The sequence below is a fragment of the Tamandua tetradactyla genome, chromosome 2 (genome assembly GCF_023851605.1).
Source record: "Tamandua tetradactyla isolate mTamTet1 chromosome 2, mTamTet1.pri, whole genome shotgun sequence".
Classification (NCBI taxonomy): domain Eukaryota; kingdom Metazoa; phylum Chordata; class Mammalia; order Pilosa; family Myrmecophagidae; genus Tamandua; species Tamandua tetradactyla.
Window position 1 is genome coordinate 194515255 of NC_135328.1, and position 18370 is coordinate 194533624.

The following is an 18370-nucleotide window of genomic DNA, read 5'->3' on the forward strand; positions in this document are numbered from 1 at the left end:
ACACAGGCCAGCACTTGCCTAACCAGATAGCCAGGCACCACCACACCTGGCCAAGTTGAAACATGAACCTGACCATGACAGGTTCCTAGGGTAGATAAATCCTGAAACTCAGTGGAGCCAACCTTTCCAGACCACCAACTCATTCCATCCCTCCATCCTGCATTATCAACAGCACTTTCCAACATGAAAAAGTTAGAATGGGCATAGCCCAAATACCCCTAAAGACTGGGAGAAAGATCAAAGGAGAAGGTGGAGTTATAACACAGAAGATAGGATTTAACATATGAGTATGATTGCTGAGTCATTATTTTCATTTTCCTTTTTAGTCTTCGGTATCTTGGAGCAGCTAGAAGTAAAAACTTTAAATTGGGGAATTTTAACCCACACCAAACTCTGAAATCTGTTCTGTAACTGCTTGTTAAAATTGTGCTTTAACATGATAGAAGTAAAAATACTAAAATTGTGGCTTTTTAACCCATACAAAACTCTGAAATCCGTTCTACAGCTAATTGTCACAGTGCGTTTTGAAATGTATTGCTTTTTTGTATATATGTTATCTTAATAAAAAAAATTTTAACAACAAAAATATATTAACAGTTTGTCTGAAATTAATATAGCTACCCCAGAATTTTTTTCAGTTATTGTTTGCATAGAATATCTTCTTCAAGCCTTTCACTTTCAACCTATTGGTTTCACTGAGTCTAAAATGAGTCTCTTGCAAATAGCATATAGATGGATCATATTTTTTCGTTTTCCTTTTGTTACCCTTACTGATACTCCTCATTTCTACACTCTCATGCAGTCCTCTCTTGCTTTTCTTTTCTGCCAGTAGAACTCCCTTCAGTATTTCTTATAGGGCAAGTCTCTTGTTACCAAATCCTCTCAGCTTCTGTTTATCTGTGAATATTTTAAACTCCCCTTATTTCTGAAGGCCAGCTTTGCTAGATAAGGAATTCTTGGCTCACAATGTTTTTCTTTCAGTATTTTAAACATATTGTACACTGCTTTCTCGCTTCCATGGTTTTGAGAAGTCAGCATTAAGTCTTATTTGGTTTCCTTGTATGAGAAGAGTGGCTTTTCTCTGGCTGCTTTCAGAATTTTCTCTTTCTGTTTGGCATCTGACAGTCTGATTACTATGTCTTGGAGTGCCTAACTGGATTTATTCTGTTTGGAGAATACTGGGCTTCTTGGATTTGTAACGTTTTATAAGGGTTGGAAATTTTTTACCCATTTGTGCTGGTTTGAAAGGATGTATGTACCCTAGAAAAGCCATGTTTTAATCTTAATCCCATTTTGCAAAGACAGCCGTTTTCTCCTAATCCCTATTTAGTACTTGTCATGGTCAGGTTCATGTGTCAACTTGGCCAAGTTATGGTACCTGTTTGGTTGGGCAAGTGCTGGCCTGCCTGTTGCAATGAGGACATTTCATATAATTAAATCATGATCATATCAGCTGCATCTGCAGCTGATTCCATTTGTAATCAGCCAAGGAGGGTATCTTCTGCAATGAGTGATGCTCAATCTAATCACTGGAAGCCTTTTCAGGAAGATTCAGAAGAGACAGGCTCTATTCCTGCTTCGGCTGGTAAACCTCTCCTGTGGAGTTTGTCTAGACCCTCCATCGGAGTCGTTGGCTTCACAGCCTGCCCTGCAGATTTTGGATCTGCATTCCCATGGTCACATGAGACAATTTTATAAATTTTATATTTATGAGTGTTCCCTGTTGATTCTGTTTCTCTAGAGAACCCTAACTAATACAGTACTGTATGTTTGAAACTGTAATTAGATCATCTCCCAGGAGATGTGACTTAATCAAGAGTGGTTGTTAAACTGGATTAGGTGGACATATGTCTCCACCCATTCAGGTGGGTCTTGATTAGTTTACTGGAATCCTATAAAAGAGGAGACATTTTGGAGAAAAGGAGATTCTGAGAGAGCAGAGAATGACATAGCCATGAGAAGCAGAGAGTCCACCAGCCAGCAACCTTTGGAGATGAAGAAGGAAAATGCCTCCCAGGGAGCTTCATGAAACAGGAAGCCAGGAGAAAAAGCTAGCAGATGATGCTGTGTTTGCCACGTGCCTTTCTACTTGAGAGAGAAAACCTGAACTTCATCGGCCTTCTTGAACCAATGTATCTTTCCCTGGATGCCTTAGATTGGACATTTTTATAGACTTGCTCTAATTTTAATGGCCTAAAAACTGTTAATTTACAACTTATTAAATTCCCCTTTTTAAAAGCCATTCTGCTAGAACACCATTATTTCCTCAAATATTTTTCCTAGCCCTTTTCACTTCTCCTTTTGGAACACCCTTGATGGTATTTTGCATGCTTTGTGTTGTTATTCATTTACCTGAGACCCTGCTCAAATTTTTCATTTTTTTCTCTACTTATTCTTTTGTCTATATGAATTCAGATGCTCTTCTAGATTGGTCATCCTTTATATTGCCTCTTCAGCTTGCTGCTGTGTCTCTAGTGCATTTTAAATTTCATCTATAGCATCTTTCATTTCTATAACATATTATTTTTCTGGGCATTCTTTCAAGTTCTTCTTTATGTTCCCTCAATGTCTTTTTAATACCTCTTATATTTTTAGCCACCGTGTTGAATTTGTTTAGATTTGTTTGAACATCTTTGATTGGTTGTTTCAAATTCTGTATCTTCTCCTACTTTTTAATTTCTTCCTTTGACTGGGACATATCTTCCTGCATTTTAGTATTCCATTTTTGCTGATTATCTGGTCATCTGAGCATGCTGACAGGTTTATTCTGAAGATCAATTTCTCTCTCTTGTCTAGGATTTTGTTGTCAATTCAGTTTGTATTAAGGCTGTTCTTTGATAGTTGTATCATCAGTATTCCACAGACAAAATGGCTGGGTGCCTGTGCAGCAGGCGTAGACCAGATCCAGTAGGTCCTGTGAGAGGGTCCTGAAAGATTCCAAAAAGGCCTTTTTTTCCCCTGCACTTTCCAACCTACTCAGCAGAAGGCACTCTTTGGTTACCTATTCCCCTCAGCCCTAGGAAGATAGGCTTTTGCCAAACCTACCTCTGAAGCAGTTGAAATATGGTGCCTGAAGGTACTTGACTGGAGGAGCTGAAACTTCAGGGATCCCGTGTTCTCACTCTGCTGGTCAATATCCGGCTTAGTTTTGGGCTATGTCTACCTGTGTACTTGGGGCAGTTGACTCCCACAGCCATCCCAGTTCTCAGCCATTTCCAGGTCATGATCAGGCCATCCGCTGCTGCTTCCCTCAGGGGGTGGAAGGGTGGGCACCAGAAGCCATGGTCAGAATTACTGAGTCTCTGACTGTGTTTCTCAGTCTCTTTGTCCCACACTTACCTGGGTGCTATACTGACCTCCCATGGTCCCTTGGTCCCCAAACAGTTGATCCAGACAGTTGCTTGCTACTTTTGGGAGAGAAGGAGATTCTGCCATTACCTCCCTAATCTTCCATTTTGGAAGCTCTCCCCATTTTTAAATTGGGTTATTTGTCTTATTATTGTTGAGGTGTAAGGGTTCTTTGTATATTCTGGATGATATTCCCTTATCAGATTTGTAAACAGCTTATCTAACCTTCTTGAACTGACAGATTAGTGGTTGACAGGGATTAAGGACAGGAAAGGGGTGTGGGAGGGAAATAATTTGAAGGATACTTGTGCTAATGGAATTGTTCTATATCTTCACTGCAATGAACCAACACATGTAACAAAACTACACAGAATTAAATATATACACACACAAACAAAAATGAGCAAGTAAAACTCAGAAATCTGAACAAGAATGGTGAATTATATCAATATCAACATTGTGGTTATGATAGTGTACTACAGTTTTGTGAAACACTACCACTGTAGTAATCTAAGGTAAAAGTTACACAGAATCTCTCTGTATTATTTCTTATTATTGCATGTGAATCTACAACTCTCTCAAAACCAAAAAAAAAAAAAAAAAAAATTAAGGCAACTTTCATGCAACCTGATTCTATACAGATCCATCCAGGTCATTCTCATTCCTTTTTATTCTGAGTAGTTTCGGATAACAATGATGTGCCAGTTTAATTTACTTTTTCATCAGTAATGAGAGTGAGCATCTTTCAATATATTTTCTAATCAACTGATCTTTTTCTTTCTGTGAGTTGTCTTCATATCCACAGCTTCTTTTCCTACTTACCTGTTTCCTTTTTTTAGCCCTTTGTCATATGTATTGTGAACTCTTTCTCCCAAATTAATTTTATGATTAATTTTGCAATAAAGTTTTTTTATGTAGTCAAATATTCATCTATATTTTCCTCTAATAATAATAATATAAAATGTTTACATTTTTTTACAGTAAAATCTTCAATAAATCTTTAACTTATTTTAGCATAAGGAGTTAACTAGTCGAGTCTTGGGATCCATTAGCAGTGTTGTATAGTAGAAAGCCCACTGGGCTAGGAATCCAGACAAAGACAATTGGAGATGCTAAGAGATGAAACCCAGTGTTTTCCCCCAAAGAAGCAAAGTGAGGGCCCACAGATGCTCAGAGTGAAGGCCACTGGAATCAGGAGCCAAAAGCAACAAAACCTGGGAGCAATGGGCCAGCAGACATAGCCATGTACCTTTCCATGTGACAGAGAAACCCTGCACATGATCAGCCTTTGTGAGTGAAAGCACTCTCTTGTTGATGCCTTAATGTGGACGTATTCATGGCTTCAAAACTGTAAACATGTAACTTAATAAATCCTCTTTGTAAAAAAAAAGCCAATCTATTTCCAGTATATTGTATTCCAGCAGCTTTAGCAAACTAAAACACCAAACAAACAAACTCCTGACTGATAAATGTAGAGCCTGTAATGAGGATGTAGTGCAGATGACAATAAAGAATATAGGTAGAAAGAATAGAATGAGAGGCATGAATTATAAGTTATAGGCTCACCTTGCTTCCGACAGCCTGGGATTTTGATAAATGCTCCATAATCTGTCACCATAGCAACCTATAAAGGAAAAAATTTAGTGTCATACAAATGAAAATCTCTGGCATTTAACCTAGTCTCCCTAAATTTCTACTTGGTAATGACTGCCTGTTTCTTCTGCAAAATTACCTAAAAGTGATGTTCCATCAAACATTCTTTATGTTCATTTTGAACTCAGACTGAGAAGTAACATTTAAACACTGGTGAGAATGGTCTGCTTTCAGATGATATGACCGTACCTAGGAAAGTCCTAATGCCATACTTAACAAAATCCCCAAAGGATGCACATGAACAGGAACAAACATCAGAAAATCACATGATAATGCTACACTTGACATTAGCGAGGGCTAGGATCCTCATATCCCAATAAAGGAACATTAATAAGTTGTGATGGATCATATAGGAGATACCTTTGTGCTAAACTTCAAATCAAACCTGAGAATAGAGCCTGATCTTTTTCACTTCAAACCTGATGGGTTTTCTCAAGACAATTAAAGCAAAAGCCAATATGCAGACTCAGAACTCGTGGAGTACTTGAGCCACGTGCAATATTGGAGCTGACTTCTGGAGAAGATGGCAGCATTGTAAGACGCGCGGGTCTTAGTTCCTGCTCCAGAACAGCTACTAGAGAAGTAGAAATGATACAGAACAGCTCCCGGAGCCATGACAGAGACCGAGAAGACAGCGTACCCCATTCTGGAACGGCTGACTGGCTGGGAGAATCCGCTCCGGTGAGATTGCCGAGGGGAGTGGGCTTCTCCGGGCCGGGGCGGCAGGCGGCCAGAGTCCCTCCCTCCCTCCTTCCCAGGCCGGCTGGGAGAATTTGATCGGAGATCCCCAAGCCGCGGAGAATGGCGACCGGGGTCCCTTCCAAACACGTGGCTTCCCGGTCTGGCTGGGAATGGTGGATAGGCACTCCCCCAAGCCGCGGCGGCTGGCACGCCCCAGCCAGGATTGGCGCCCCAGGCCGGCTGGGAAATTTGGACAGGCGCTCCCCCAAGCCGCGGAGGCCAGCGACCCTCCCGGCACGCAGATCCCCGGGCCGGCTGGGAGATTCGGATTGGCACTCCCTCAAGCCGCTTCGGCTGGCGACCCACCCCACAGCGAGAGTTTTCCAAAGTTAAAGGAGCCACAGCATCTTTTACTGGTGGGACCCGCAGACAGATGAGCGCCACGAGCGACACCTAGTGGGCAGGATAAGAAAAACAGAGCCCAGAGATTTCACAGAAAAATCTTTCAACCTGCGGGGTCTTACACCCAGGGAAATCTGATTAAATGCCCAGACGCCAGCAGAAGATAACGGATCACGCTCAGAAAATTGAAAATACAGCCCAGTCAAAGGAACAAACCAATAGTTCAAATGAGATACAGGAGCTGAGACAACTAATGCTGAATATATGAACAGAAGTGGAAAACCTCTTCAAAAACCAAATTGATAAATTGAGGGAGGACATGAAGAAGACATAGGCTGAACAAAAACAAGAAATAGAAAAACTGAAAAAATAAATCACAGAACTTATGGGAGTGAAGGACAAAGAAGAAAAGATGGAAAAAACAATGGATACCTACAATGGTAGATTTAAAGAGACAGAAGCTAGAATTAGTGAATTGGAGGATGGAACATCTGAATTCCAAAAAGAAACAGAAACTATAGGGAAAAGAATGGAAAAATTTGAACAGGGGATCAGGGAACTGAACGACAATATGAAGCGCAGAAATATACGTGTTGTGGGTGTCCCAGAAGGAAAAGAGAAGGGAAAAGGAGGAGAAAAACTAATGGAAGAAATTATCACTGAAAATTTCCCAACTCTTATGAAGGACCTAAAATGACAGATCCAAGAAGTGCAGCGCACCCCAAAGAGAATAGACCCAAATAGGCGTTCTCCAAGACACTTACTAATTAGAATGTCAGAGGTCAAAGAGAAAGAGAGGATCTTGAAAGCAGCAAGAGAAAAACAATCCATCATATACAAGGGAAACCCAATAAGACTATGTGTAGATTTCTCAGCAGAAACCATGGAAGCTAGAAGACAGTGGGATGATATATTTAAGTTACTAAAAGAGAAAAACTGCCAACCAAGACTCCTATATCCAGTAAAATTGTCCTTCAAAAATGAGGGAGAAATTAAAACATTCTCAGACAAAAAGTCACTGAGAGAATTTGTGACCAAAAGACCAGCTCTGCAAGAAATACTAAAGGGAGCACTAGAGTCAGATACGAAAAGACAGAAGAGAGAGGTATGGAGAAGAGTGTAGAAAGAAGGAAAATCAGATATGATGTACATAATACAAAAGGCAAAATGTTAGAGGAAAATATTATCCAAACAGTAATAACACTAAATGTGAGTGGACTGAATTCCCCAATCAAAAGACATAGATTGGCAGAATGGATTAAAAAACAGGATCCTTCTATATGCTGTCTACAGGAAACACATCTTAGACCCAAAGATAAACATAGGTTGAAAGTGAAAGGTTGGGAAAAGATATTTCATGCAAATAACAACCAGAAAAGAGCAGGAGTAGCTATACTAATATCCAACAAATTAGACTTCAAATGTAAAACAGTTAAAAGAGACAAAGAAGGACACTATCTACTAATAAAAGGAACAATTAAACAAGAAGACATAACAATCATAAATATTTATGCACCGAACCGGAATGCCCCTAAATACGTGAGGAATACACTGTAAACACTGAAAAGGGAAATAGACACATATACCATAATAGTTGGAGACTTCAATTCACCACTCTCATCAATGGACAGAACATCTAGACAGAGGATCAATAAAGAAATAGAGAATCTGAATATTACTATAAATGAGCTAGACTTAACAGACATTTATAGGACATTACATCCCACAACAGCAGGATACACCTTTTTCTCAAGTGCTCATGGATCATTCTCAAAGATAGACCATATGCTGGGTCACAAAGCAAGTCTTAACAAATTTAAAAAGATTGAAATCATACACAACACTTTCTCGGATCATAAAGGAATGAAGTTGGAAATCAATAATAGGCGGAGTGCCAGAAAATTCACAAATACGTGGAGGCTCAACAACACACTCCTAAACAACGACTGGGTCAAAGAAGAAATTGCTAGAGAAATTAGCAAATACCTCGAGGTGAATGAAAACAAAAACACAACATATCAAAACTTATGGGACACAGCAAAGGCAGTGCTAAGAGGGAAATTTATTGCCCTAAATGCCTATATCAGAAAAGAAGAAAAGGCAAAAATTCAGGAATTAACTATCCATTTGGAAGAACTGGAGAAAGAACAGCAAACTAATTCCAAAGCAAGCAAAAGGAAAGAAATAACAAAGATTAGAGCAGAAATAAATGAAATTGAAAACATGAAAACAATACAGAAAATCAATAAGGCCAGAAGTTGGTTCTATGAGAAAATCAGTAAGATTGATGGGCCCTTAGCAAGACTGACAAAAAGAAGAGGAGAGAGGATACAAATAAATAAGATCAGAAATGGAAGAGGAGGCATAACTACTGACCTCACAGAAATAAAGGAGGTAATAACAGGATACTATGAACAACTTTACGCTAATAAATACTACAATTTAGATGAAATGGACAGGTTCCTGGAAAGACATGAACAACCAACTTTGACTCAAGAAGAAATAGACGACCTCAACAAACCAATCACAAGTAAAGAGATTGAATTAGTTATTCAAAAGCTCCCTAAAAAGAAAAGTCCAGGACCAGACGGCTTCACATGTGAATTCTATCAAACATTCCAGAAAGAATTAGTACCTACTCTCCTCAAACTCTTCAACATAATCGAAGTGGAGGGAAAACTACCTAATTCATTCTATGAAGCCAACATCACCCTCATACCAAAACCAGGCAAAGATATTACAAAAAAAAGAAAACTACAGGCCATATCTCTCTAATGAATATAAATGCAAAAATCCTCAACAAAATTCTAGCAAATCGTATCCAACAACACATTAAAAGAATTATACATCATGACCAAGTAGGATTCATCCCAGGTATGCAAGGATGGTTCAACATAAGAAAATCAATTAATGTAATACACCATATCAACAAATCAAAGCAGAAAAATCACATGATCATCTCAATTGATGCAGAGAAGGCATTTGACAAGATTCAACATCTTTTCCTGTTGGAAACACTTCAAAAGATAGGAATACAAGGGAACTTCCTTAAAATGATAGAGGGAATATATGAAAAACCCACAGCTAATATCATCCTCAATGGGGAAAAATTGAAAACTTTCCCCCTAAGATCAGGAACAAGGCAGGGATGTCCATTATCACCACTATTATTCAACATCGTGTTGGAGGTTCTAGCCAGAGCAATTAGACAAGAAAAAGAAATACAAGGCATCAAAATTGGAAAGGAAGTAAAACTATCACTGTTTGCAGACGATATGATACTATACGTCGAAAACCCGGAAAAATCCACAACAAAACTCCTAGAGCTAATAAATGAGTACAGTAAAGTAGCAGGTTACAAGATCAACATTCAAAAATCTGTAGCATTTCTATACACTAGCAATGAACAAGCTGAGGGGGCAATCAAGAAACGAATCCCATTTACAATTGCAACTAAAAGAATACCTAGGAATAAATTTAACTAAAGAGACAAAAAACCTATACAAAGAAAACTAAAAAAAACTGTTAAAAGAAATCACAGAAGACCTAAATAGATGGAAGGGCATACCGTGTTCATGGATTGGAAGACTAAATATAGTTAAGATGTCAATCCTACCTAAATTGATTTACAGATTCAATGCAATACCAATCAAAATCCCAACAACTTATTTTTCAGAAATAGAAAAACCAATAAGCAAATTTATCTGGAAGGGCAGGTTGCCCCGAATTGCTAAAAGTATCTTGAGGAAAAAAAACAAAGTTGGAGGTCTCACGCTGCCAGACTTTAAGGCATATTATGAAGCCACAGTGGTCAAAACAGCATGGTATTGGCATAAAGATAGATATATCGACCAATGGAATCGAATAGAGTGCTCAGATATAGACCCTCTCATCTATGGACATTTGATCTTTGATAAGGCAGTCAAGCCAACTTACCTGGGACAGAACAGTCTCTTCAATAAATGGTGCCTAGAGAACTGGATATCCATATGCAAAAGAATGAAAGAGGACCCGTATCTCACACCCTATACAAAAGTTAACTCAAAATGGATCAAAGATCTAAACATTAGGTCTAAGACCATAAAACAGTTAGAGGAAAATGTAGGGAGATATCTTATGAAACTTACAATTGGAGGCGGTTTTATGGACCTTAAACCTAAAGCAAGAGCACTGAAGAAAGAAAGAAAGAAATGGGAGCTCCTCAAAATTAAACACTTTTGTGCATCAAAGAACTTCACCAAGAAAGTAGAAAGACAGCCTACACAATGGGAGACAATATTTGGAAATGACATATCAGATAAAGGTCTAGTATCCAGAATTTATAAAGAGATTGTCCAACTCAACAACAAAAAGACAGCCAACCCAATTACAAAATGGGAAAAAGACTTGAACAGACACCTCTCAGGGGAGGAAATACAAATGGCCAAAAGTCACATGAAGAGATGCTCAATGTCCCTGGCCATTAGAGAAATGCAAATCAAAACCACAATGAGATATCATCTCACACCCACCAGAATGGCCATTATCAACAAAACAGAAAATGACAAGTGCTGGAGAGGATGCGGAGAAAGAGGCACACTTATCCACTGTTGGTGGGAATGTCAAATGGTGCAACCACTGTGGAAGGCAGTTTGGCGGTTCCTCAAAAAGCTGAATATAGAATTGCCATATGACCCAACAATACCACTGCTAGGTATCTACTCAAAGGACTTAAGGGCAAAGACACAAATGGACATTTGCACACCAATGTTTATAGCAGCGTTATTTACAATTGCAAAGAGATGGAAACAGCCAAAATGTCCATCAACAGACGAGTGGCTAAACAAACTGTGGTATATACATACGATGGAATATTATGCAGCTTTAAGACAGAATAAACTTATGAAGCATGTAATAACATGGATGGACCTAGAGAACATTATGCTGAGTGAGTCTTGGCAAAAACTAAAAGACAAATACTGTATGGTCCCACTGATGTGAACCGACATTCGAGAATAAACTTGGAATATGTCATTGGTAACAGAGACCAGCAGGAGTTAGAAACAGGGGGTAAGATAATGGGTAATTGGAGCTGAAGGGATACAGACTGTGCAACAGGACTAGATAAAAAAACTCAAAAATGGACAGCACAATAATACCTAATTGTAAAGTAATCATGTTAAAACACTGAATGAAGCTGCATCTGAGCTATGTTTTTTTTGTTTGTTTGTGTCTTTTTTTTTACTATTATTATTTTTTTCTCTATATTAACATTCTATATCTTTTTCTGTTGTTTTGCTAGTTCTTTTCCTAAATCGATGCAAATGTACTAAGAAATGATGATCATGCATCTATGTGATGATATTAAGAATTACTGATTGCATATGTAGAATGGAATGATTTCTAAATGTTGTGTTAATTTCTTTTTTTCTTTAATTAATAAAAAAAAAACCTAGAAAAAAAAATATGCAGACTCAGAGAGAAAAAACATTCTTCAGACTCTGTGAGAGAAAAAGATTTATCCCCAAGTCTTTTGCAGAGCTGATCCAACATGAAGAATTAGAGGCTTGATCGGTCTATCTAACAAGCAATCAATAAAATATTAGTGATGAAAGACCCAGAGTCCTTGCCAGATGAACGACTCACTATCCCAGCATCTACCTCTCTCTTTGGCCCCTTTTCTTTAGCCTAGTTTCACATCTGTGGAATACTATTAAAGTTATCACTACATAGTATATTTATTGCTAAATTCATTAAAATATTCCATGCAGGCTTACACAAAGAAACTTTATCCTTTTCAGTGTCTTTAATTAGTTGTTTCATCTTGGGGAATCATAACTAATATTATCATATGATGTATGGTACTATTATTATCCCCATTCTACAGGTGGCAACACAGATCCATTAAGAGATGAAGTTACTGACCAAAGTCCAAAGTAGTAACAGAGCTCGGATTTGAGGCCATGGAGTCTTTACACCAAAGCTGCTCATAGGTTCCTTTTAACTGTAAAATTTTAAAGGCCAAAGTCAATGTAACATTAGATATAGTATCTGCTACTGGGAACCACCTAAGGAAGTATATATGATAGGTTTTTATGGTGTAGAACTGTAATTATAGTAAAAGCACAGGCTTTGGAGGAAAAGAGGTATAGCTTCTTATCTGAACTCAATCACTTACTGCCTGTGGCATTTTTTCTTTTTTAAATGTATTTTTATTTATTGTGGTAGAACATATATAAAACTTTATAACTATTTCTAAATTTACAATTCAGTGGTGTTAATTAACAATATTGTGCTACCAGTACCACCATCTACTACTGAAACTTCTCCATCATCCCAAAGAGAAACCCTGTACCCATTATGCATTTATTCCCCAGACCCTGCTTCTGGAAACCTGCAGTCTTCCTGTCTCTAAAAACTTTCATGTTCCTGTTATTTCATATAAGTAAAATTGTACAGTATGTGTCCTTTTGTTTCTGGATCATTTCATTTAACATGATGTCTTCAAGGTTCATCCATATTGTAGTATACATCAGAATTTTGTTCCTTTTATGGCTCAATAATGTTCTACTGCATGGACATACCACATTTGGTTTATTCATTTATCTTCCGATGGAGACTTGGATTATTTCCACCTTTTGGGTATTGTGAACATTGTTATGAATATTGCTGAACAAGTATCTGATTCCCTGTTTTCAATTTTTTGGGGTTTGGATTGGAATTGCCAGGTCATTATGATAATTCTATGCTTAACTTTTTTGAGGAATTGCCAAACTGTCTTCCACAGTGGCTGCGCCAATTTATATTTCCACCAGTAACACACATGGGTTCCAATTTCTCTACATCCTTGGCAACAGTTGTTATTTTCCATTTTTTAAATAATAGCCATCCTAGTGTGAGTGAAATGGGATCTCACTGAGGTTCTTTCTACCTGTGGGATCTTGACTTGCCTTTCAAGACCTAAGTTCCCATTTGTACTCACTTTGCTACAACAGATAACAGATGTACATCAAGTACCTAGCACTAGTATCTGCCACCTAATGTATATCCAATGAATTGCAGCTATTAAAAAATAATTAAGACTGATGCTGGTGGGAGGGAGAGGAAATGGAATTCCCTAGCATGCTGACAGAGCCAGAAAGGGACAAAATCTAATAAAGAAATCAGGTAAATACCTAGGAGAGGGTTTCTGGTCATGAAGACAGGTGTGAGTCACTTCCACTGAAGCTTTAAGTACCAAATGAACTGCCAGAATCATCTTTCTCAAAGCTCCAGAAAACAGTGCTGTAGTAACTAAGGCACACAAGTAACTTAGACATAAACTACGGACAGAACTTCGGTCTCAACTCCTGGCCAGTGCCTTCTATTTCACCAAGTATCAACATTGCTCACTTCAATTTTTGGATGGAAATAGATAAAAACTTTCAAACTTTCATTCTCCCCATTTTTAACCGGGATATTGGGAAAAGAGCACGTTAATTAGTACTTCCAAGATAATACAACATTAAAAATGGGTTAATGAATGAAGCTGCATTTGAGCTATAGGTTTTTGTTTTTTTTGTTTCTTTGTTTTTTGTTTTTGTCCGTCTGGTTGTTTGTTTGTCTTTTTTTTTTTTTTACTATTATTACTTTTATTTTTTTCTCTATATTAACATTCTATATCTTTTTCTGTTGTGTTGCTAGTTCTTCTAAACCAATGCAAATGTACTAAGAAACGATGATCATGCATCTATATGATGATGTTAAGAATTACTGATTGCATATGTAGAATGGTATGATTTCTAAATGTTGGGTTAATTTCTTTTTTTCTGTTAATTAATAAAAAAAAAAATGGGTTAAGACCAGAAAGAAAAATATAGCATAAAGACTGAGACGGTATAATGTAGGATGCCTAGAGTGTACAATGATGGTGATTACTTGTACAAATTTAAAAAGATCTTGCATGAGGAAGAAAAAAGGAATGTCAGTATTGCAGGGTATTGAAAATAGATGGTATATGGGAAAAAGTTCAATCAGTGTAAACTAGGGTCTGTAGCCAACAGTAACACTGTAGTATGTTTCCACTGAATGTAACAAAAGCATTATGCCAAAACTAAATGTAAACAGGCTGGGGGGGGGGGGGGATTGGGGAAGGGGCATAGATTCTTTGTGGAAGAAAAGGAAACGTCTTCAGATAAAGTGTGGTAGTGAAGGCACATCTACACACTTAGGCTGGATTGTATGATATGTGAATAAAACTGCTTAAAAAAACGAACAGAAACTGTTGCATGAAACAGGGACAAGACTGGAAGCGTCCCAGAATGTTATGTAGAAACAGAACAAACCTGGGCCGGGGCTCTGAATTCTCAGGAAGTAGGTTTTATTGTCTATGGCCATAGGTCTTAGTCTAGTAGTCTCTGAAAGTCTGAGCCCTGAACAAAAGGTTAACATCAGTTTTTGTAGACAGGATGACATGCGAAAGACAAGGTAAACAATTGGCTGATTTAAATCGGGAAGTGCACAAAGTTGGGTTTACAGAAGCAGATGAGTGGTTGGGGGGAGGGGGCTTGACAGGGACTTCTCTTATCCTGTCTATTGACCATCCTCGGTGCCTGGGAGATTTTTCAATAGGGAATGGCCTGAGTAAACAGGGGCAAGCCTGCTGCAAGGTGGCTTTAACAAACAGGGGCTGCCTGCAACAAAACACGTGCTAGAGAAAAGGCAGAGAAAAAGATGTACCTTTTCACTGTCGGTAGGGAAATGAGAGGTGCAGCCCCTTGAAGGGGAGTGTGGTGGTTCCATGGGAGGCTAGCGGTGCGTTTGCCATATGATCCTGAACTATGGTATATACAAACAATGGACTACTGAGCAGCCCAAGAAGGAATGAAGTTGTAAGGCATGAAACTAGATGAATGAACCTTAAAAGCTGCATGTTGAATGAAATGTCAGAAACAAAAAGACAAACATTATCATGCCTCAATCATATGGACTAACTATAACATAAAAATTCGGTGAACTAAAGTAGAGAGCATGGGTTATCAGGTTAGGGTTTACTGTAAAGGGTCCTAGATTAAGCTCTTACAGCAGTCATATATATTCAGGAGGTGTAACTCGTAATTCTAAATTCTGAGATACTGAGTTATTTGTATATAACATGGTCTTTCCCAGAAACTTCAGGTATTTATGTGACACATGAAACTCAAGAGTTAGAGCTCTGAAACTAAGAAAGCCAGCAGTACCCTATTCAGGAACTGTTTAAAAAGTTGAAAAAGTGATCAGACATCAAGCAGAGATGGACAGGACTAAGTTATACCAGAAGATTGGTAAAGGCCGATAGAGTCCATATTTTAAAACTTTAACTTCTGTGTGAAACCAAAGGGAGAGATGTTTATTTGGTGCAAATTTATAGTTTGGGTAGTACATTTCCTAATTTAACTTGTATGGTCAGTTCAGCTGAACATCATAAGTAAATGGAATCTTGAATAGAGCATGAGATTTTTCTGGTTTGTTCAGGTTAGTGTGATGGGATGAATAAATCCCAGGGTGATCTGAACAGTGAATAAAGAAGTAGTTACATAGTCCCCCTTGGGGAAATGGGAAGAAAGGGGGAAATATTCAATTTCCCCATTTGGAGAACTTCTGATATTCTCACAAGCAATGGGGACAACCAAATTAATAGCCCAAGCCCTTGATCTTGGGGTTCACCCCTATGAAACTTATTCCTGCAAGATAGGCTAAGCCTACTTAAAATTAGGCCTAAGATTCATCCCCAGAGAACCTTTTTTGTTATTCAGATGTGGTCCCTTTCTCTAAGCCAGCTCTGCAGGTGAAATCACTGCCTCCCACCCTACATGGGACATGACTCTCAGGGGTGTAAATCTCCCTGGCAATAAGGGACAGAAAACCTGGTGTCAGCCAGGACCGAGCATCAAGGGACTGAGAAAACCTTCTTGACCAAAAGGGGGAAGAGAGAAATGAGAAAAAATCATGTGTCAGTGGCTGAGAGATTTCAAATAGAGTCAAGAGGTTATCCTGGAGGTTACTTTTATGCATTATATAGATATCCCTTTTTAGTTTATGGTGTATTGGAGTGGCTAAAGGGAAGTACCTGAAACCGTAGAGCTGTGTTTCACTAGCCTTGTTTCTTGAAGATGATTGTATAATGATATAGCTTTTTATAATGTGACTGTGTGATGATGAAAACCTTGTGTCTGATGCTACTTTTATCTAGGGTATGGACAGATGAGTAAAAAATACGGATAAAAAATAAACAATAGGGGAGACAAAGGTTAAAATAAATTGGGTAGATGGAAATAATAGTGGTCAAAGAGAGGGATGGGTAAAGGGTATGGTATATATGAGTTTTCTCTTTTTTTTTTCTTTCTTTTTCTGGAGTTCTGCAAATATTCTAAAAAATGATCATGATGATGAATTCACAACTATGTGATGATATTGTGAGCCACTGACTATACACCATGTATGGAATGTTTGTATGTTAAGAATGTTTGTACGTTAAGTTTCATCAATAAAAATATATATTTTTAAATGGATTAAGAAGAAAAGGACTGTGGAAAGATGGTGGAATGGGAAGTTTCAGGAATCAATTCCTCCACTAAAACTACTATTGAACTAGCAGGAACTGTCTGAATCAACTATTTCAAAACTCTGGAGTCTAGTGGAACAATGTGCAGCATCCAAGGAAGAGATGGAGGAAGACTGCTAAATTGAAGTAACTATCGGTGAATTTCACCCTCTGAGAAGTAGCTACCATTCAACTAGTGGGGACTGCAGCCTGGGCTGGTGTAGATTGCTGGTGTCATAGTGGGCTAAAAGGACTCAGATCTCCAATATTTGGGTGTGTGTGACAGTTTTTGATCAGCTATTTCAGACAGCTGTGGGGGCTGGCTCTGAGGGTGGCCACTGTTCTATTCCTACTCAGGTAAAAATAGCAGATGAGTCAAAGAGGATGTATCTATTTTGTTTGTTTGTTTTTTTTTTTCCTTTTTTCTCTTTCCATTCCCTGTTTGGGAGCAAAAATAGTTTAGAAAAGTCACAAACTGACACCTTCAACAAATAGCAACAATAACAACAAAACAACCTGGCAATCTTAGAGGAGCAATAGAACTAGATTTCCAGGGTTATAAAAGCATAACATTCAAAATAACCAGTTCTCAACAAAAAAATTTCATAACATATAAAGAAACAGGAAAGTATACCCCAATCACCAGAATAAAGGAATTTGCCAGAAAACCATTCCTAAGGAAGTTCATACATTGTAACTATTAGTTCAAGACTTAACACTGTCTGAATGGAAATTATAAAAAAGAAATCAAATAGAAATTTTGGAGCTGAAAGGTACAGTAATTGAAATTTAAAAAGTACAGTAATTGAATTGAAATGAAAAACTCACTAGACAAATTCAACAGCAGATTTGAACAGGCAGAAGAAAGGATCAGTGAGCCTGAAGACAAGACAACTGAAATTATCCAGTGGGAGAGCAAAAAGAAGAAAAATGAACAGAGCCCAACGGACCTGTGGTACACCATCATCCATACCAACATACGTATCATTGGAATCCCTGAGGGACAAGAGAGAGGAAGAGACAGAAAAAGTCTTTGAGGAAGAGACAGAAAAAGTATTTGAAGAAATAATGGATGAAAACTTCCCAAATCTGATGAAAGACAGGAATATATACACCCAGAATGCACAATGAACCCCAAGCAGATATAAGAGATTTAATTAAGACACATTATAGTGAAATTGTCAAAATTCAAAGACAAAGAGATTTTTTTCATGTAATTTTATTGAGATATCTTCACACACCATACAATTCATCCAAAGTATACAACAAATGGTTCACAATATTATCACATAGTTGTGTATTCATCCTCATGATCATTTTTAGACCATTTACATTACTTCAGAAAAAGAAAGAAAAATAAAAACCCTTTACAACCATACCCCTTACCATTGTAATCTACCCAATTTTAAGACATACAGCAGAGGTAGGCAAACTAAGACAGGGTGTATATAACAGAAGAATAAAACAAAACATCCAGGAGCAGACACATACAAACACGGGGAACTGACTTTTTTCCCCCCAATATAATTATACAATCATTATCAAAGATAGTACTACTGAATTACAGTTCAACTACATCAGGCATTTCAGGTATTTCTTTCTGGGTATTCTAAAACACTTGACTCTAAGAAGAAATATCTATATAATGAGTCAATAGTCACAGCCATTTGTTAAATCCTAATTTCTCAGTTACACCTCTTTCCTCTCATTTGATCTTTGTCTTAGTTTACAGGGATATTTGGGCAA

At 37.9% G+C, this 18370-nt stretch overlaps 1 protein-coding gene across 1 annotated transcript in view; it reads right to left on the minus strand.

Annotated features, from left to right (window-relative positions):
• ZCCHC17 (zinc finger CCHC-type containing 17) overlaps positions 1 to 18370 on the minus strand; it is an 87301-nt gene that overhangs the window by 39601 nt on the left and 29330 nt on the right. The window contains exon 3 of the mRNA XM_077150517.1: positions 4915 to 4972. Coding sequence (XP_077006632.1) covers positions 4915 to 4972 — 58 coding nt within the window. The remainder of the gene's footprint in view (positions 1 to 4914; positions 4973 to 18370) is intronic.